The 22,504-nt window shown below is 43.4% G+C and overlaps 1 protein-coding gene across 1 annotated transcript in view; it reads left to right on the forward strand.

Annotated features, from left to right (window-relative positions):
• LOC146866764 (solute carrier family 12 member 3-like) overlaps positions 1 to 22,504 on the forward strand; it is a 61,927-nt gene that overhangs the window by 34,005 nt on the left and 5,418 nt on the right. Inside the window, exons 12-22 of the mRNA XM_085601211.1 lie at positions 1,521 to 1,628; positions 3,516 to 3,639; positions 6,465 to 6,566; positions 6,837 to 6,992; positions 8,103 to 8,202; positions 10,416 to 10,527; positions 11,787 to 11,909; positions 14,608 to 14,714; positions 15,374 to 15,456; positions 16,257 to 16,331; positions 16,956 to 17,069. Of these exons, the coding sequence (XP_085457337.1) occupies positions 1,521 to 1,628; positions 3,516 to 3,639; positions 6,465 to 6,566; positions 6,837 to 6,992; positions 8,103 to 8,202; positions 10,416 to 10,527; positions 11,787 to 11,909; positions 14,608 to 14,714; positions 15,374 to 15,456; positions 16,257 to 16,331; positions 16,956 to 17,069 (1,204 nt within the window). The remainder of the gene's footprint in view (positions 1 to 1,520; positions 1,629 to 3,515; positions 3,640 to 6,464; positions 6,567 to 6,836; positions 6,993 to 8,102; positions 8,203 to 10,415; positions 10,528 to 11,786; positions 11,910 to 14,607; positions 14,715 to 15,373; positions 15,457 to 16,256; positions 16,332 to 16,955; positions 17,070 to 22,504) is intronic.

Genomic DNA, 22,504 nt, shown 5'->3' on the forward strand with positions numbered 1-22,504 from the left:
CGTACTATCTGCAGTGGCTAAATCGAAGGTTTGCTCACATTTAAATCATGCTGCTGATCATCATATTGGTGGTATGTATGCTCCAATGCGACGAAGTAAACATATCGCCAAGATATAAATCGGGCCCTTAATCTTGCAGGCACAGCAAATCAATGAGCTAGCTGATCACAAGATAAATCTTCCACTCAAAACATGAAACCTACCTTCTAACGGACAGTAGTTCCTGCATGCACAAATTTGCTACACTACATCAGATAAAAATACTTCTCAAATTAATCATGAAAATAAAAAATTCAGGTGGAGCAAAAATGAATGTTTGTATGAATCTTCTGACCCTCAAATCAGATGACTGCCTTACAACAAAAACGTTGGCAAAGTAAATACTTGTGGCCTTGGCAAGCTAGTAAAATGGTTGTTTTTTGCAAGTATATGCCACAAAAATAAAATGAGCAAAACATGCCGCTGACTAAAGTCATAGCCGCAAGACTGTAATCAAATAATAAATGAGCAAAAATAACAAATGGTGTAACAGAGCAACACATGTACTAACATATTGATGTACTTAGAACATGTATAAACACCCCCTTTTAGTTTAATAAACATTACAGGGAAATAGGATTCTTATTGGTGAAAAGAAAAGGTACTATTGTCTTCAAGTTACTGTGACCTCAAGACATAGTTTGAACACATAATACACTAAAATAAACAAAATGATAAGGACAGGAGTGTAAACATATGCGATAAAGTATTGGCCAGCCAGCCCTGGCAGTGAGGTGCGCTTCTTTTTAGAGGCTCTATAGAAGGGATTGGGCAAAATGCCATCATACACAGTGCAAGAGACCCAATGGATGAAGTGGACTTACTTACTGCCCCATGCTAGATGCAGTGGTAGGTGGGATCAAAATATAAATGACAGTTGAACTAGATACCTTGAACATGTCCTCCCTGCAGCATTTACTCTGTGGTGGGTAGAAATTTGAATATGGACCCAGACCCAGTAGAGAAAATCTCCCTAACACTTCGTTCCTTGCCAACGATTGTTATAGTTTATTTTACCACACCCAGACACTGTAAGACTAGGGTCCATTTGTGGTGCAGCAAGGCATTTACATGACCAACCGTGTCTATTGCAAAGAATACTCTCTGAATGTCTTCACTAACGGTTTCTTGATGCCAACATATAACAATATCATTTTTGGTCTGATAATCGAGTTTATAGGCTGTTAAGTTCTATTCTCTTTGCGTGAGGTGTTTGAATGTGGTGCTTGGTTGTTCCTTCCGTGTGGGCGGGAATGGTTCTAAGTGATTGAATATCACTGGAAATGGTGAGTTTTTACAGTTCTTGGAGGTCAATGCAGACTATGAATCAGTTCTTGCAATTTGTGACGTTGTGAGTTTGAGGGAGTAGTGCTGCCCTATTGCTGAGCTGGTCAATGCTGATAGGTGAAGCTCGTTCTGCATGTGTTTCTATGCCGATATGTTGAACGTTTTCCCTAAGGTACTTCCTCCTCTCTCCACAGGCCATGAGCATGGTGTCTGCCTTTAGCCCACTCATCACTGCCGGCATTTTTGCAGCCACCCTCTCTTCTGCTTTGGCATGCCTCGTATCTGCACCCAAAGTATTCCAGGTAAGTCAGCAACGAGGGGCGGAGAATCTAGCCTCTACTCACAGATGAAGTGAGCCAAGATAAGGCCGAAGCCATCTCTACCTGGAGTCAGCTGGTTCTTGTTAGCAGATACATTATGGTACATTCTGTGACAGTCAAAGGGGAGAGGAACTTAGATAAGAATAGAAAAGGCCTGCCATTTAGCTTTCCAGTTGCCCAAGCCTCTGAGTATTAATGTGTGGGTAATTAAGAAAGTAAAGCTAGGAAAGAAAGTGTCTATGGTTAAGAAAAATCAAAGGCTTTGGGGAGCAAAAAAGAATCTAAGCGATGTGTAAACATTAGTGTAAAGATAATGATGCAAAGGGAGCTTGTGTTATCACAGTACATATCACCAGTGAGCCTAATTTGTAATATGTTGTATAAGTCATCAGACGAACTAAAAAAACTTGACAGAAGGCCGTCAATGTTCAGATATGAGTTACAGACATTGAGGATATACTAGATGGCTGGAAGGGGTCTTCCACAGAAGTGACCAGACATTTTTATGGGGTGGGAACAAGTCTTCTATTTACAATATATAGCAACAATATATAGACAAATATTGCAACGTAGGTTAGCCGCAGAATAAGATCACCATATTCTTCAGGCATATCTACTTCTGGAAGTCTAAGGACTATCTCTGCTTTAGAGGGGACAAACTCAATCAATGGTGGAAATTTGAAGGACACTAGTCATTATATTGACGACTAGTCCTAGAAGCAGCAGCATTAGATAAGCTGAAAGTGAAGACCTGTGTATATGTTCGGACTCAGATTTCCCATTCCATCAATAGATATCTGCTTTCTAAAAGAATGATCATCAATTTGTGATGCTGAGAAGGGTTCTTTGGTTCTGCGCACCATCCACAGTGTTGAACTCACAAGAACTCTATTAATATGATTCTCTGAATATTGCAACATAGCGTACACTTACACCCTAAAAAAGATAATTAAACGTCTCCCGGGAATTTTAGACTCATGCCGCAAGACCAACGGAGGTAGTAAAATAGCCCTAATCTCTTTGGCCTTGAGCACAGTCTAGGAAGGCTTCAGGGGAAGGGACCTGAAAGCTCGCTGATGCTAAGCTCCAGCTTTACCCCGGTAGTAACCTTGGAGCCAGTAATGTCTGGGCATTCTTGTAGGTAAATTCAAGCAGAACAAGCACAGAGGTAAAGCCATCAGAGTGAATGTCCGACTGGAATACTCCGGTTCTCAGCAATGGGTCTTGCCTACCCCCCTAGCTTTTAATAGGGTGCAAAAATGTTCAAGTAAACATGTACCGCCAAATTTAGTCAGACCAGGATGACTGCACTCTACACTGTCCACAGCACCAGAGATTGTCCGTCTCTGGCCAAAGCCCCGCTTGTGACATCTACCGTTAGACTGCATGTCACAGCAATCTTCACGCTGATGTACTGTGTATCTGCTCCAGTGTTTCACGACGTGATCAGAAGATGACATAAGGGTGTTATCCAAAACAAGGAAACACATTATTTTCTTGCGGATGTTTAGGATTATACAGCAGCTTCCTGAGAAAGACACATGGCAGCAACAGTTTCATAAAGTAATGTTAACACTCCAGGCCAATTATAGTTTTCAGCATTTATTTGGGCATGGATGGACTTCTTGTAGCTGTAGTACACATTATTTGCTATAACATTCACTGCTCACTTCTCACTCTGAGAACAGGAACAGAAGCCAGAAGTTAGGTATGTGACAGAGACATGTGAACATGAAGAAGGTAGAAGTGGGAAATGTTTAGCAAAGTAACACTTGTGAATAAATTCTAGATAAGACCTATGGGAGGGTAGAAATGTTAAAAGCTGTGAGCCACTGAGTGTCTGTAAGTAACCTAGTTTACTCTTTCCAGTGCCTGTGCACAGATAAACTCTACCCGGTGATTGGCTTCTTTGGTAAAGGCTACGGAAAGAACAACGAGCCAATCCGAGGATACGTGCTGACTTTCATCATCGCAATCGCCTTCATTCTCATTGGTGAGTTTCAATCAGGACATGAGTCACTAAGTGGAGCATGAGGTGCAGGTGATGTGGGTAGATCTTACACTGCTGTGGCGTTCCTATTTGGAAGTAAGCTGGGCGAGTCACTCTCTAGATCCAAATGTGTCTGTCAAATAAACAACGGTCGATTGACTCCAACAAAACTTCCAAATTCATAGCCTCACGTCTTGGAAAACAATGCATGTCCCTTTTGGTTACTTCAGGATGCTTACAGCAATAGGAAAGGCAACTTCATAGTTAGATGGGATCATTAGAGTCCAGATGGGACAGGTCGGAATATCTTTTAGAAATTATTCAGTGGTAACTCATGAGTTGTTGAGTTCATTTGAAGGTACCTTTGAAGATTTAGGTTTCAGAAAGCTCCTAAACTTCAGATACTTGTGTTCAGCTCTCAAGTTAAGGGTAAGGGTGTTCCAGAGGCTCAGCTCATTACCCCACTGATCCACTTCTGTTTCATTCTATTGAAGGGTCTTTGACTGATTCTGTGGGCAAAAGCAAAAGTCTCTGGTAGCGAAGCAGTAAGGTGACCATTTTTCGCAGATATTCAGAATATCTGAAGCCAGTGGAGCATTTTAAAGGTAGATGTACCATGATCATGCTCACAGCCTTTAAGGCACATTCTGGTTGTCTGATTTCGAAATCATTGGAACCTGGTAGCGAGTTTTTAGGGAGATCGGAGTAGTTGATGATGTAGCTGGTAAGGAATACCAGACAAGAGAACTTGGCAAGTTTGTTTTGTGGTCAGTGTGAAGAAAAGGGCGGCTATTCTGAGGAAGACAGAGCTAGGTTTTCACATATTTGAGAACTGCATTGACTTGGGGTGCAAAGATGACGTGGGTATAAAACAGATCTCCTAAATGTAAATTATATTCTTCTTTGTGAGGTACAAGGGGGCGTGCTGAGGCCTCTGGGATAGTTTAAAAGCAGAGTACTGACAAGGGGAAACTCTAATGAGATGCAAAGTGGGTGTTCCTGACCTGCCATGACAGGAGAAATGTCGCTATCATCAAGCCCCACGCTATGAAGCATAGCGGCAGGAAAAGTAGCGATAACCCCTGTTATCGCTACTTTGCTTACGCCTGCTTCAGGACTGACTTAGCCATGATAACCTATGGAAGGTGGATATCTTGGCTAAGTTTGTGAGTCCCTATCAACAAGCTAACGCCACATTTCGTGAGATTATCGCTGGGTTTCCAGCGATAATCTCACGTTTGACAGTTAGAGCTAGGATTTTTATCACTTTTGAGATAAGCGTTGCTAATAGCACGCTCTCTCAGCGATAAAAATCCACGCTAGCCGGCGATAATTATCCTAGCGCTAAGTGTGCTTAGCGATAATTTTCGCCGGTTGTTGCTGATATGCCCCCATGACCTTTAAAGTCATCACCCCCTCTACACATTTCCTCATTTTGGGCATCCGTGGAATTGATCCATGTTCAAGTGTAATTTCAAATGAATGCTTATGTAAATGACATATATATATGTGTATATATGTGTGTATGTGTGTGTATGGGGTACACATATATAATGAATAATCAAATATGTTACCATGTTAACATAAAAATGTTTTCTACATTTTAACTTTTATTTACAAATATAATGTTTAGCACAATTACATAGAAATGAAAATTGTAATGAGGGTGTTTTTTTAAAATGTTTTTTTAATGTATAAATTATATTGATACATTTAAGTTAATTCATTATTTAATACACATTAAATTTGATTTGATGACTTAATGTGTTGTACCATTTTAGTTTATTAGTTCCAGGGTAAAAATAAATATTTTAAATAAATTTACAGTTATTTTACATATTGAAATATTTTTAGAATATTTTTTAAAGAATGATACGTTTTAAGAATATGGCCAATTATTTCCGATAGGGAATTCTCTGCTCTGGTTGTGGTGACCGTCACTAAAGTTTGCAAAGTTTCGAAGTAATTTTATACTTGTAAATCCTGTTGTATTTGGCTCTGACCCTAATTTGAGGGGGCGGTGTCATGTAAATCTACACCAAGGAGTAAAGCTACACTCAGAAATAGTAAATAGCAAATAAGTGTACAGCTATATCTGGGTGTAGTAGTGAATATACACATGAGCAAATATACATTTGTATATTTACCTTTCTGAACAGGACCCAATTGTTTAGTAGCCTCCTCTTAGGGTCTCCTACTTGACCACCTAGCAGAAGTCAATTGATACTTACAAAGAAATAGAAGCCTACAGCAAGCGGTGCAGGTGCTAAAGGGATGATAGCCCATCAGTCCTTCTAAGCACGCTTTGACTGGGTCCAGTCTGCCTCAAAGTGAATCCTCTATTGAGAGACAGGGAAGAGGTAGTGTGCATACTTAGTGAGTGTACGGGAGAGGGTTGCCAGCAGCAGTGGGGCCAGTGGTATAGGATGGGCCAACCAAGCTCTGAAATCAGCACAAATTCTCATTAGGGAGACTTGATTTTTAAAACAGAAAGTAAAAATAATAATTGGAAAATGGTGAGTTGTGAATGTCACACTTAAGAATATACCTTGTAAAGTTGGACAGTTCAATAGTAGAGGATACATATGATTGCCCTGGCCCTGCTGGTAATGCCACACTTCAAATTAGAAGGTTCTTGAGACTAAAAAGTATTTGAGTTGGTGAGCTCTAAGGAATAGGCATTTTAATCAGACCAAGATGACAGCTTTATAGCAGAGCTCGCTGCTTCTGATGGATGAGGGGAAATTGACTCATCCACATAGAGAATGGGGAGTCACAGCTGTTCAATGTTTGGTTACATGTTAACATACTTTATCTTTTGTTTACAGCTGAACTGAATACCATTGCTCCAATCATCTCCAACTTTTTCCTCTGCTCTTATGCCCTCATCAATTTCAGCTGCTTCCATGCGACTATCACCAATTCACCAGGTAAGTAGCTGGCACATTATTGAGCAAACAACATCGTTAGGTGTGTATGTTTGATGAGGATTACCCTGCATGTGAGACAGACAGGGAATGTCAATGCATGTGCACATGATCAATGATCAGAGAGATCATGCTCGTATCCATCCATCTGTCTGTCCATCCATTCGATCCATTCCATCCATCCAACCATTCATCCATCCATCCTATTGACCTTGTCATGTGTCCACATATTTTTTTCCTCAGCTCATTCAAACTTTTCTTTTTCCTTTTTAGGCTGGAGACCATCTTTCCGCTTCTACAACAAATGGGCGTCCCTGTTCGGAGCAATCGTCTCTATAGTTATTATGTTCCTTCTCACTTGGTGGGCAGCCCTCATCGCTGTGGGCATAATTATCTTCCTTCTGGGATATGTCACCTACAAGAAGCCAAGTAAGAGAAATCAAGGGACACTATTCAATTCATAGATCAGAATTTCAAGCTTAATTGCTTATAAATGCCATTTGATAGTCAACTATGCAACAGCTAAACACAACGTGGACACATTAAAACATCATTCACAGAAAAGATCAACTGTAAGGGTAATACCAAAACCAAATAGATAGGCAGGTTTATGATAGACTATGCAGGGTATTTCTAAAGATGAGGGGCTAGTATGATGGACCTGCAGTTCCGCCAACCCAATGAGTCTAGATGGGAGTGTTCACTGCCAGAAGCAATTCTCAGGTAGGACTGCATCCATGAAATATGTGGCCTAGTAAATATGTTTTTTTAATAAGGCATAACTTGGTGAAATGGTTCGGGCCTTTCCAAAGGAGGAAAATAAGTTTCTTCCTGTGACTGAGCACAGTGTCACAGTGTGATATTTTAAATCAAGCACCCATCCCATAGCATTTCGACAATCTAGGGACAGTGCAGTTGGTAACAATGTGTACCTTTGTGTAGTATCTTGGGCTATATTTAACTAGGCATGAAGGCAGCGATCAAAGACAGCGTGTGGTATGGTTGTTCACACAGCGTAGCGTTTTACCAACGTTTCTTTAAAAATGCAGCCTTTACTATAGGTCTGCTCTGGGTATCCAGTTCCTAGGTCAGGATCCATATAGACACTCAGACGCTATACCTTTGAATTGTAGAGGGTCATATGATGAGCAAAAGAGTTGTGTCAGGCCTCGCCTCCATTTTGTTCAGGGTTATTATTCTTCACCTAAGGCTTAGAAGCTGGCAGCCACCTCACGGACATCATGAACTGTATGGACCCTATAATAAGGCACAGTTTACCAGTTCCTCCGTTGCTTAGTCTTGCATTGAAGACCACCATTTTAGAATGATCACTGAAGCACCTCACTGATTTCATCCTTATCTGCAGAATGGTCTATGTTCGCCAGCACTTTCCTTTTACAAATCACGAGGTCAAATCAAAAAAGACAGTTTTCCAACTGGATTCCACTTTAGGTTCTTCTATTCTTAAATGTCTTCTGTGAGGAAAGATATTAAACATGTTACTGACCTCTTACTCCCTGTTTCTTTTCCTTACTACAGATGTGAACTGGGGCTCCTCTGTGCAGGCGGGCACCTACAGCATGGCACTCACCTACTCGGTGAATCTCACTGGCGTGGAGGAGCATGTCAAGAACTTCAGGTAAGAGCACGCTGAGGTTAGCCTGGCACTACATCACTGTATTCAACTTCACAGATAGTATTCACACAGTTAAATATAGAGAAAGTTATGATAGGAAAGTATAACAGAACCTTTATTGTTAATTAACGAAGGCCTAGGTAGTGCACTGGGCTTAAATATTTGAGATGCGTATCATTACACTGTATGAATCGAAGAACATTGCAAGTTACTGAAATCTTACAAACGTAGAGTGCAGAGTTTTATGTTTTGATAAGCCTTGCGAGACCTCATGGCATCTTGACTCCCAACCAAGGCACAAGTTGAGGATACACACCGGTAGACTGCATCCACTCACTATTTTCATAGGGTGGATGCTGTCCTCCCTGTGAAGAAGTTGGGTCCCACTGAAATATGCTAAATATGCTGAACCCGTCTCGGTGTAATTTTCAGTTACTTGGACACAATCTGAAGTGCCTGTATGTTGTCAGTGTTCCTTCCGAGCAGCAACATGCAGGCAGCGAGGGGCCTCTCTTATTCAGCTTCCAGTTGGGCCCAAAACAAAGACGAAAGTTAATGGGCCATTAGGCTGTTTTTGTTCAAGGATCCTGGCAGGGACCTACTTAGACCCGCACATTTAGATGCAAATGTAATGGAGGGGAAACAAAGGCACACAGCTTGTTATCACTTTACAGGTACTTAAGAGAGGCATGCTTTTGACTATGTTAAGTCTCTGTATATAAGAGATATGCATGCATTCTCAGAATGTCAGATGTGTTGGTATATCCTTTTTTGTAGCTCTGGAGATAAGTGCTAGATATGCTGTGCTAAAATTTGACAAGTTTCTGCCCTGCCTGGGTATGTTTGGCCTTGTTCTTTGCCCTTCTCACACCTACCAAGTACATCAATGCTGCAAAGTTTGCTGTATATAGTATCATCACAAAATTACACAGGGTAGCTTTGTTGTTAACATTGCTCTTAGGTCTGACATGGAAAACGTACGTATGCTCGATAAGTGCTGGCTGTCCATGTACCTAAGGTCCTTGGCTACATTTATGGCTGCAGAAACACCATCCTAGCAGGCCCCTCATAGAAATACACACATGAGTAATTTTGATTATATGTAGTTTGTGTTAGTGTATGGACCTGTGCAGGAGATTCTCTCTTAAGTAAAATCTCATGTCAGAAGGTTTCAAAGACTACAATGAAAATGGTGGGAATGACATTATAGAACAACTGCAACCTACTTTGAAGGCAATAAACACACTACCAGTGACTTCAAGCGATTACGGAAGAGGCTTGAGCACATTGAAATTGATAATGTCACTCTTACGAAACTGACTTGGTGTTGCATGTCTCACTTCCCTAATGGTCATAGATCTCATGGGCCCTCCTCCTCCACTTTGAAATCCATTGACTTATGTTAACCAATGGCTGACTTTTCATCCCCAAGTGTATGATACTCAGTCTAGGAAGTTAGATCCTGCTGCCCGTCACAACAAATGATACCAGAAGCTCTTGATTTTTTATAGTGATTCTGTTGCCCACATGTTAGCGATTCCATGATGTAAAATGTCTCACTAACCACTAATTTCCCTTGTTAAACAACTGGTGACAGTATAGCATGGTCGAGAGTGTCTAAACTAATATATGTGCAAACTATCCAGTTATAACTGAAGTTTTCAAAGGAACTATTGTTTGCCATGATCATGATATCAAGTGCAATCTGCAACTGGCATGTTAGGTAGGTTAATAAAGTTTGTAGTTTTTGTTGTTCACAGTTGCAGTTTCCAGTATTTTTAATGCATTGAATGAACAGTGCTTTGTTCTTGGTGACAGGTTTAGCATGCCCAGCTTGTAGCAAATAGTCACTTGTCTACTGTAGTAATCTGACACAAAACTTTATCCACATTTGGGCTGTTAATTCCATTAAGTAGGGAACTCAAGTCACAGGCTTTGATTTGTCAAATCTCGTAATGGGCTCAAATGTACTCATGAAAGACCTGCTAAACATATGTGTGAGCTCTTAAGATCTGATGTCACTTCTTGTGATACCTCCTCCTGTGCTGTCTCCCGCTGTGATACCATGTGTGATGTTATCTGCTGTAATGTCACACGCCGTGATGTCACTTGCAAACTGCCTAACTTGATTAGTCCTCTGCTTCTTTTTATAGGACTTATGCCTTCTCACAACCCGGGGGCAACTTTCACTGATGTGTGTTCTTGTTCTTTTCTAGGCCGCAATGCCTTGTTCTCACTGGACCCCCCAATTTCCGACCTGCACTTGTTGATTTTGTTGGGACAGTTACCAAAAATACCAGCTTGATGATCTGTGGAAATGTGGTGATGGTAAGTGCAGAGAAGACCTTGATTATTTATGAAAGTCTGTAGTTGTCACCTCAGAATGTGCATGGTGCGGATACGTTGTAAACTTGGCTCTTTCAGAGACTGTGCTGTTTCAGCCAGCTTTCATAGCGCTAGAGGCTGGGCCCTATTTTGAAAGGGGGTTGGGGCAATCTGGGCGGCCTCTAGTGTGCAGCAGGCCGAGTGGGTGGTTCTGGGCTTATCTTGACAGCAGAGAGGATTAGACATACTTGGAAGCCGGCTTTGGTGGTTCAGTGGGCAAATGCATCCACTCATGATCACAGGCCTGAATCCCAGCTGCTCTCAGCTTGTCATGCTTCTGAGATCGATAACATGAGTGCCATTTAGTTATGTATTAATGAAGATCCGATATGTGAGTGCCAGGAGCCTTTTCAGGTTGAATGTGTGCTGTACAAATTCACCTTATGCTGGATGGGGTCCCACAGGTGCTGATAATTTCAGGGTGTGTGGAGTATTGTAAAACGGATGCCCATGTAAGTTCAATGTTAAAGAGCTAGAAAGGATAATGGGTGCTGCATGTGTGGTACAAATAAATGCCCGCAAATCAAGGTGCCTTGTGACAAGACTAGCCCGGATTCTGTGGTGGTTGCTTTCATGAAAAGAAGCTTGGTTCGTTAGACGGTATCTAGGGATGGGCGATACGAGGCGCTGCAGCGGACTGTGGGGGCTGAGACTATTGTAGGGTGTGGAGTGGTGTCCTGTGAGTGCTTAAACCTAAAAGGCTGTCATTGATCGGTGCCTGGGGCTGAAACGGTGCTCTTCTTGAGGTGACTGGCAGCCAATTGATTGGGTGTCAGTGAGAGCTGCATAGGCTTGAGCCAGTCAAGAAGAGACGCCCACCTATCTTGGGCTAGGGCGCGCCTAACCTTTTACAGCTGTAATAAGTATTGCTTTTTGGTTTGGTTGTTGCAGCTGCCATGCTTTACTGGGCACAAGGAGGCATTTGGCCAATTAGTGTCCGGCCATTTTTTGAGATCATTTATTAGATGACATCACAGTAGTGTTTTGCACATCCACTTAAATGGCGAGGCCTACCAATGGGATGTGTGACACCCAGTTTAGGAAACGGAGATGTTCAATATTTGACACCCATTTGCACACTTGGATACTATTTCTCGCCCAGAGCACCCAAAGTACGGCCCCAAGCATGCACACTGTCCTAAAGCAAGCAGCAGGTACTGGGCATGCATTGCTTCTGGTTCTTACAGATCTCTGTTTCATAGGGTGGCCAGAGCGCGACTGACCCTGAGGGGCACCTGAAGTGGCTGAATAAAAGAAAGGTGCGCGCCTTCTACAGCGGCATCCCCGCAGAGGACCTGAGAGCGGGGGCCAGGAACCTCATGCAGGTAAGCAGGATCAACACTATCCAGATGGGTAGTAAGAATCAGAACAGCATCAGTCATAACATATTCCTATTATTATCATTATTATTATTATTTAAATAAAGATAAGTATAGAAATACATGCGGTGCATCTGCTGGAGAACTACTACAGTAATGATGATAAGAATGATGATGATTACTGCAATAATAATATTAATACTAATACTAATACTAATACTAATACTAATACTAATACTAATAATAATAATAATAATAATAATAATAATAATAATAATTGAAGAAGAAGAAGAAGAATCCATATTATGGGAATACTCATAACGTTATTATTGCTGTTGTAATTATTCACATTCTCATAACGTAATAATACTAATAACAATAATAATGATAATATTCTTCATAATAAAAATGAGAGTTATTATTCTTATTAATATCATTGTCAGCATCATCATCAGTGCCTAATTTGAGCCAGCGGTTGCCGGTGGGGTCCACTGGCACTCATTTTTGGGGACTGGCACGTATTTGAATTCAAAATACACTGATCACAAGTGAGAGGGAAAATACGTACCAGGGGAAAGAAAGAGGAAGAGAAAATGGAAAAACCCAATGGCGGTTCATCTTGTGCAACAGGGGTGAGGCAGGCACATACATGCACACTGTTTCACACGGACATGCACATAATCACAACTAAGGGCGGGCGTAGCTGGCGTAGTGCCTCTACGTGGAGTTCCACGGAGTTTGAAAACACTCCGCTCCCTCCACCCTTCCAAATTATTAAAAATTAAAAAAGAAGGCATTTACCTGCTTGGCTGCCTCCTCCTTAGCCTGGCCGCTCTCCTTCCTGCTCCCCGCCATCCTTCTTCCATGAAAAAACTCCTACGTTGTATGTCTTGCATGTGCGCATGGGCAAGACGTACAATGTAGGGTTTTTCATAACAGAAGGAGGCAAGGAGCAGGAAGGGAGGCGGCGAGGCAGAGGATGACGCATCTACGCAGGTAAGTGCCTTCCTTTTTAATTTTTTATTAATTTGGGAGCATGGAGGGTCTGGCTAACTCCGCTCTGCCACGGAGGGGAGTTTTGCCCAAACTCCCCGTTCGCAACGGAGCGCAGAGTAGGCCAAAATCCACAAACTCCACTGGCGGAGCGGAGTTACATGCCCAGGGTTAACTCACAACCAGTACATACACACATACACATGCATTCACAGCATGCATGCACGTACAAATACACAAACATTCATACATACACACATGCATGCAACCACCATTAAAAACATATATACACAGGGCTGCAATGGTGATCTTGGGTGGCGCAGTTGTTTCTTGGTGGAAGGAAGATCACGCCATCTCCTCTCATTGGCTAAATGGGATAGGGTCAGTGAGACTGCGGAACCCACCCCACTCTGTGGCAAGCATCACAATAGACACTCTGCCCTGGGCCCCCCAGAGCTAAAAATTGAAGCGCCCAGGTCCGAGGCTATCAGTGACGCTGCTCCTCGTCATCATGAGGAGGCTCACAGAAGACTTTGATGGGTTGAAGAGGTCACAGTGAACTATTTAGCTGGGCACATTTTACTCAGGCAGCTAGGTACCTGCTCATTTAGCACATGTACAGTGCCTGGCTGCCTGACCAGACCGTGAAGAGTGTCTGTCAGGCTGACCTTTGCCTGGCCTGACAGAAGACTTTGCTGGGTTGAAGAGGTCACAGTGAACTATTTAGCTGGGCCCATTTTACTCAGGTAGCTAGGTACCTGCTCATTTAGCACATGTACAGCGCCTGGCTGCCTGACCTGACCATGAAGAGTGTCTGTCAGGCTGACCTTTGCCTGGCCTGACAGAAGACTTTGATGGGTTGAAGAGGTCACAGTGAACTATTTAGCTGGGCACATTTTACTCAGGCAGCTAGGTACCTGCTCATTTAGCACATGTACAGCGCCTGGCTGCCTGACCAGACCATGAAGAGTGTCTGTCAGGCTGACCTTTGCCTGGCCTGACAGAAGACTTTGCTGGGTTGAAGAGGTCACAGTGAACTATTTAGCTGGGCCCATTTTACTCTGGCAGCTAGGTACCTGCTCATTTAGCACATGTACAGCGCCTGGCTGCCTGACCAGACCATGAAGAGTGTCTGTCAGGCTGACCTTTGCCTGGCCTGACAGATGCTCTTCCTGAGTCATAAACAGGTGGAGGGGCAAGGCCGCTCTGCTGTCAATGAAGGGAGAAAGCGGGAATCTGGACGAGTGAGATAAAGGGGCAGGGCATGTTTGGTAGTGGATGGAAGAGCCACGAGGCCGATTCAAAAAACTATGCAGCATTGGTGTTAGGTGTGCCGACATTTAAATGCTCCGGCAGTGGATTTCTGAGCAGAGCATTGGGCACCGGCAATCATCCTATTACAAATTAATCACTGATCATTATCATCATAACTGTTTTCCAGCAGATGCACATCAGTTATATTAGAAATGCTTTTATTGCATAAGGATCATGCAGAAGGATGCACACACGAAGATATTGCACGAGAATCATGCAGTAGGATACACACATTTCTGCATCATTCTACCTAAGCCCTCTAATTAACACACATCAATTTTAGCTATGCTAAGTTAGTAACGTACATGAAGGAGCAGGCAGTAAGACACAGGCAGCTGCGCAGAATGCTCTGATACCCATGCCATCTGCTTGTTGCTGAACCGATGACTCTCCACAGGTGTCAGGACTGGGACGGCTGAAGCCCAACACTCTCATCATGGGCTACAAGAGGAACTGGCAGCAGGACACTCCGCAAAGCTTGGAAGAATACGTCAGAATCATACAGTAAGTGTGCATTCCTAGGCCGTGGTTGTCCTCCCCCCCCCCCCCCCCACCCCGTCTTCCCGCTCTCCAACAGCAGGTGCTTGCGGAATTCTCAGACCTTTTTTCATGAGCTCTGACACTGCATTCCCCTGCTCCCACCACATGCAGGAACATCCTCATATGACCCCTCTGCGTTCCAAGATATTCCTTACAACTCGCACAGGAAGGTAATGGAACATTCCAAGCTGAGACATCCATGCGCTCTCCCTGCATACCAGCCACACACTGGAGCCATCTCACAACGCTATCATGAGCACAGATATTAAATGTTCGTAGCACGGCAGGGTGCAGCGAGGCCTTCGCGGTCCGCTTTACAAGTGGCCTCGCATTCCTGGTCCTGTCTAACACCGCAAGGTGGCCTGGTCTGCGATGCATCTGCTCCTACGTCCTTGCAATCCACAACCCATGCACCAACGTCCATTATTTGTCAATAAGCAGCATGCTTGCTGTGCAATCAAGAGGGTTGCATGAGTGGAGCTGGGGTTCACACAGAGACTATCTCAACATGGAGGAAAGCCCCTTTAATGATGGCGCAGGCACCCTGGGGAGGGCATGGGTCCCCGCAGGTGGAGAGGCGGGTGTGACGTCACTGGCCCTCAACTGTCTGTGTTCTTTTGCAGTGATGCCTTTGACTTTAACTACGGCGTGTGCCTGCTGAAGGTGAAGGACGGCTTGGACACGTCCAGAGTAGTTCAGTCTCACGGTGAGTAGCACGAAACAGGTTGCGCGCGCGCTTTCCGACTCGCAGGCATTCATCTGACAGTTTGCACTCAACAGCAATGAAGGGCACACATCGTCGCACACCTGAGGCAATTGGCAGCATGCAAACATAATTTTCACATTGCTTATCGTTTTACTTGAGGGTTTATACAAAGAGTTACAAAGATATTTAAAGTACCGTGGCAGCTCCGTAGCATAATGCGCTCTCAGGTGCACGTATTGTGAGATATTTTACTATTGGGGTCATCGCCTACATTAACACCTGCAAAGCAAACCACAAGACCCATCTTGTAAAAAACAAAAGGCATCGTATACATCCTCAGAGGGGCTGTGCGCCCCTAGACCTTTGTGTGTCTGTGATGCTCCCGTCTGCTGCAGTGCAGTTTGCAGTACGTTTTAGAATGCTCTCATGGAAACACACACACTGGAAGATAGTCTCCATGGGTGAATACTGGCTGCTGACAGCCTACTTCCCATCGGGCCTCGCCACCATTCTACCATTTCCGTTCTAAGTGCCTTCATTATGCACTGCCGTTTAACACTCCGGGGAGCCTCAGCCCTGCAGGCCTTCAAGAAGTAAACTGGTTGCGTGCATGCTGGGTGTGCAGAAACCTTACACAGCATTGCATCCCAAGAGCTATTGATCTGCAGAAAGAACCACTAAAAACAGATCTTTTGTGTTCAGGAATGAGGGCATAGGCCTGAGCTACACAACTGCAGATGCCATGTCGGCCTCTTGGCTTTCACACGCCTTATTTCCTTCTCCTCTGTCATTATTTCCAGTGAACTCAGCATTCGAAGACTCAGACGATGACGTGGCTTCTGATGAGGAAGAGAAGAAGGATCCAGCTAAGACAGGTATGGCTGGGGGCGTAGCTTCAGGGGGGTCTTTGGGGTGTCAGCAGTTAACCCGTGCGACTGGGCGTTCCAGGCAACCACGAGTTCTGCTCAATGCACTCTGCCATTGATAATGAAACTCTTTATTGAGTCACAAAAGTTATACTCGTGATTTGTTTCATTGATCAAGCACGGATTGATGTGTGTTCTTTCCATCTTCTTTCCTTCCTCGCATATTATATAACGCAGTGGTTGATGCAGTCATAACCATCTACACAGGGACCTGTGCACTTTCCCTTGTAGCCTCACTCTTGAATTCTTTAGCTTAACATCTCTATCTTGTGATAATGCAGGAGTCACTATATTGTGCACTATGTCTCTTTTCTACTATTTGAATGTCTTGGAGCTGTGACTTTGTTTCTCTCTCTCTGAACCTCTTTTCTCTCATCTACATACTCTCTCCCCCAACTTTTATGAATTGCAAGTCTTTAACATGCAACCTTCAACTTAGTGTGCCCTCTAGAGGACAAACGTGATAATTTGGTCCATGCGGGAATATCTTATAGCAGTGTGGCCCTTCTCCCAACATAGGCCCTAAATGGTTTTCCATTTCATGCCTGGAATTTGCATATCTTCTAATTTCAGAGGCATCTTTGGATGATGAGGCCCGGACAGCTGCTGAGGAACAGGCAAACACTGTCTTCCAGTCAAAACAGGGCAAGAAAACCATTGACATCTACTGGCTCTTTGACGATGGTGGTAAGACATCCTTTAATCATTAAATCCACTTTCTCTGTTTTTGTATACAGTGCTTCACTCATGTATAATTCACAGTTGCAAAACATACCCCTGAGCACCCAAGAAACAACTAACTGTAGATGATAATCATGACTTGGAAGATTTGTCACACTTTATATTGGTCGACAAAGGACAGTATAACACCAGCATTTTGGCAGTAGGAACAATGTAGGCCCACCTGGAGAAATTCGGTCTCTTGATTTTGTCGGCTATGCGTGCTTCTTTTCAACTACTGCTTGACTTTCTGCATGATTTACTTACATGTTTGGGAGCATGCAATGATAAGTGAGCTGGTAATTGGGACAGCAAGATAATGCTGGCTTGGAAAAGCAGGTCCTACCCTTGCACAGTGGTAGGCTTACTGCAAGAAGGGAAGTTTGATCAGGCCAAACATCATGTGGTCTCTGGGTCTCGGTTTTAACATTGAATATGGTATTATCAGTCGTGTATGCATTCTTCTGCAACTAACAGCTCTTCGTGAAGGCCTCAGTACCACCAAGGCACCGAAGCAGATCGCAAAGGCAGACACAGGAAAGTAGAGCCCTGAAAATACTTCTGTGTATCAACTGCTTACAAAGGGCATTCCAGACTGAGTCCTGTGGAATTTGAAAAGGGAAATGATATAGCAATGAAAGAATTGCGGGTGACAGTGAGCCTCTTGCATCGCTTGGATCTGCCATAGGACTTGTGCCTGATTTGGCTTCTGCTTTGATGGTAGGGTTACAGAATAGGGCAAGCATTTGCAATGCAATCGGTCTCGCCTTCGGAACCTCATATGTATTTAGCTATGCAGCACATTAGCCAGGGTGCTGAAACATCTACTACTCTTTAACATGGAGGGAAAGTAAGCACCAAACTGCGTGACACACCAGGTAGGGGAATACATGGAGAGAAATATTGCCTTTCAGCGGGAAATGGTATAGTACAAAGCTCTGTTTTTTTTAAAATAAAATCAGGGCCATTGGTGGTCATATCACTGGAAATACAAGATTTGAAAAAAATAATATTGTCTACAGGTGCTCGCGGAAGACAAATTCTATGGACTGGAATCTAGAGAATGCTAAAGTGATTCTGGTATTTTACTGACCTCTGCTGGTTGTTTTTTATCAAGACAGTTAAATAGAGGCACTTGAACAGAAAAAAAGTCCCTAAGCGGAAGCAGAAAAGTCCTAGGGCTGATCTCCAGAACCCACAAAATACATACACATATAGGTATATACTAAAGTATATACAAGAGGTCTCGAATGCTCGACCTAAAAAATTAGCTACTTTATTCAGTTACTAAAGTGAGTTTCTTAACAAAGATTGGGATTTAGACAATACCACAGCAGCAAATTTATCAATGAAGTTTTGATAAAAGTGATGAATAAAACCCCGGTTTTCAATGAAATAGGACATGTTTAACATAATATCATGTAAAGGTTTTTGTGAGTAGAGCATTCTTGAGGCTGCTTCACAATGTTTAGTGTTCGGCTTTTCTTCATACAGAAGGGATGCTTTGGTAGAAGCAGAGACTTGCTTAAGCTCACATTTTGTTTCTATGAAAGTAACAACAAGCAAAAACTTTGGACATTATGATCCATGATTAAACATTAGTCTGGGCTCAGTACTTAATTTGTATTGGTAGCTGCTGGTAGGCACCGCCACTGTGTAATTTACAGGAACAGAGCACTTTTAAGTCCCTTGCATGGGTACAGTCTGGCCGAGCTTTGCCATACTGGCTGACAATATTTTACCAGCACCACTGGTAAATAAAACAAGTATTTGCAATTCAATAGGTCTAGTAATTGAGAGAGTTTAAGCTATTAGCATTGAAAATGACAACACCTTTTATTTATGTGTTTTGAAAACCAGCACATAAATAAAAGGCATTGTCATTTATATTGGCAATAGCTCAAACTATCGCGAATGCTCGGCCACTTTCATGGTGGCCGCGCCCCTTTCTTTAGACTCTGCTCACCGTATAAAAAAAAACATTTGTTTGAGAAGTTCACAAACTATTTTTTTTTGTTTGTTGTAAAAACACCCCATGTCTTGCTGTCATTTTAATGGTGGCCACGCCCCTTTCTTGAGACGTGGCTCGCTGTAAGCTGAATAAGATAAGTAGCGTCTAAAGAAAGGGGTGCAGCCAACATTTAAGTGAAATCACAGTATGGGGCAATTTCACCCCCAAATAAAGAATAACATTTCAGGCGTACAACTACTATAGTTAAAGACGACCGCGCTGACAAATAAAATAAATAAAGAAGCATGGCCGCTATAGTTAAAGCGGACCGGCTGCCATTACTAATAAAAATATAAAAGCGGAAGGCGTGCTGCATTGTAGGAAAGTACATCGTGGGTGTAATTGGGGAAAATCATTAAATAAAATAGTGCTCACAGACTGTAGATAAAGCAGACCATGTAACAACAAAAGTAAAATGTCCAGTCCTCATGGGAGGTTACAAATGCAGACAAGGTAGTACTAAGGAGGGACTGCTAAGCCTATTAATGAATCAAAAGCAACGATTTAAAAAAGGACAGTAACAGGAGCCAATTGAAAAGATGGGTCAGATGGGTCAGATTGAAAATGGTCAGAGCTTCAAGTCCATACCTGAATACAGCATGCCTCACAGAGAAGCACATGTTCTGCCCAGGCTCCACCTAAAAAGGGTGGCATTTTGTTTGTACTGTAGACATTAAAGGGCATAATCATTCTTCAGGCCCCTGGTGATCATAACTTTGTCAAGGAATGAGTGAATAAAGCCAAATAAGCGAAGTTCCAGGGCCGTATACACTGCTCAGGATGTGTTCTCGGGTCTCATACAATTTCCATCCTAACTATGCATGCATGCATTGTGTAAGTACACATCACCAGTGCTGGCGTCTGGGCTTCCTGGATTGGACACAAGTTCAAACTCGACAGACAAGCGCTTCAAAGAGGCTGCAAGATAATATGTGTCCCTGATTAGCAAAGTATAAAAATCTGAATACATACGCCCTCCACATGGAGATTGCAAGGAGCTATATGCGCAAAACACCAAAAATATAGCTAACACACACTAGGTAGATGCAAAACTTCTAAATCTTCTAATGCTGATATTTATCAGGAGCAAGACATTTTTCTTGCAAGTAGTGTTGCATGTCCAGCTGGTCTGTTCTATACAACATAAGGGATTAACACAAGACGCGTTGCCTCCTACACCAGAACAACGTGCAGGGACTTGTCATGGGCTAACAGCAGAGGATCGTGATCAGGCCAGAGTGCAAATTAGATAGTCAGGGCTACATGGTTGAATACTTCATAGATCACAGAGGTACAAGTCTTATGCAGAAGCATAACAGGCACACGGTGCACAAAGGCAGTCGCGGCTGCTGCAAATATTCAGTGGCGGGCCAGCAGTGGTGGCGGGAATGATGGGACAGGTGGTGATTAATAAGAGACTTTGTTTTAAAAAAAGGCTTACCTTATGCTGCCGGCCACCGCACGCCTTGGTGCTCCTCTGCTCTCTTGCTGCTCATGGCAGTCCCTGGGACAGACTCCCCATCCAACCCAGATGCTGCTCTCGTGCTATCAGAGCAGCTCCTGGATTGGCCTCAGCGGGCTAGTGTGATGCTCGCTCAGGCACAGGGAGTCTGTGCTGTTTCTCCACCCAGCTGTAGAGGAGAAACCAGAGTCAGCATGTCTGTTTGGCCAACATAAAACGGCCAGCCAGACCAGCATGCATACTTACAGTGTCCACCACTCCTCCTCCCTGCCATGGCCTGTCCCTTCCCCTCCCTACACACGCATAGCTCAGCTAGTCACTTAAAAAATAATAAAAATGTTTTATTATCATTTTATTTTTTAACTGCTGGCTTGGAGCAGTGGGGCGATCTCCCTCCATCATTACAGAGGAGACGCCGCTGCACAAAGGCAGGGCTTAAAACAGAAGGGCAGCATGGAATACAGGAATGTAAGTTTAGTTTACTTCTTTTAGAATAGGGTTAGCACAGGGATCGCCCATAAAAGTTACACACAAAGGGTACAGGCAGCCCACAGCAGCAGCTGTACACATTGTCCCTCAAAAAGAACAAGTAAGCACAGGAAGCATAATTTCATCTCCCCTTAAAGTAGAGCCAGTACAGCACAGAAGCAACAGTTCAAGCTTCTCTAGCATGCATTAGGAGCAGAGCAGGAAAAGAATACGCATCCATACCATACGTGAATAGTCCAGCTAAGGCCTTATCAAGAAAAACGTCACGGGCTACAGAAGTTCATGCTGCCGTGCACCACAGATTCCTCACAACTGGCCGCAGTGTAACCTACTATCAGCAACCAATAGGTGAAGCAGAAGGTGTAGTAGTGACAGCATCTCTCATTCACAGGCAGTAGTGGCGTCTTATTAGGGGCGGATGGGCCAGCCCTGCCCTTCCTTTTCCAAAGCATGATGTGTGTCTGTCATGCTGAGCAAAGGTCAGCCGGGTAGACACTCGACATGTCAAGGCCAGCGCGCTACCGGTTCAAGCCCTGAAGTGCCCAGGGCTAACTGTCTATCATGATGCCTCATCACAGAGTGGGATGGGGTCAGCAACTCTCCCTGACCTCATCCCACTCTGTGAGGATGTAGGGAAGGTCGTCCTCTCATTGACCCATTACAAGGTCAGCCTGTGAGAGGATGTGGCTAGATCTTCCAGTATTCACTTCCGACCGCAAGGCGCCCAGCTCATTCCAGTGCTTTCTGCTTCCACTCCTGCTACCCATTGGCTCTGCCATCACCGTTGCAGCCCAATAAGTACTTGTACTTGCATGTATGAATGCATTTGTATGTCAGCATGCGTTCTGTGAATGGGTGTGTGTATATGTGTGTGCTTATGAATAGTGGATGTATGAGTGCAAGATTGTGAATGGATGAGTGTGAATGAGTGTGCTTTGGTGGAAGAGGGTGTGCATGCGTGTGCTCTCCCCACTACTACTGCATATTAAGGGCTGCCATTGTGCGCAGGATCAGTATAGCATGGTTTTAAAGAAGATACTTTTTTTTTATGAACCATGTAAAGCCTAATGTATGTACCAAAACGTATGTTTATTGCTGTTTTTGCAAGACACTACTTGTGATGGCAAACTAAGTCAATATGTTAACATTTGCCCTCATCCTTTGCTTAATCTAACGTTCATAAGTTTCAATCTTGACAATGGAGACTGAACATACAAATTCCAAGTGGGTGATGGCTCCTCAAAACAATTTGGGCGCCTGCACTTATTTTTCACAAACTAAGCCTTGGTTTGGCTCTTTCTATGACATCAACAAAACTAGAGACAGCAGAGTTTTGTTTTGAAGGGCACTGACTTTCACCTTTGGACACCTCTACCAAAAAGGTGAAGGAACCTGTCCTCCATCATTAATGTTTTTCAAAGGTTCAATCAAAAGCATGGT

This window comes from Triturus cristatus, chromosome 1_2, assembly GCF_964204655.1.
Source record: "Triturus cristatus chromosome 1_2, aTriCri1.1, whole genome shotgun sequence".
Taxonomy (NCBI): Eukaryota; Metazoa; Chordata; class Amphibia; order Caudata; family Salamandridae; genus Triturus; species Triturus cristatus.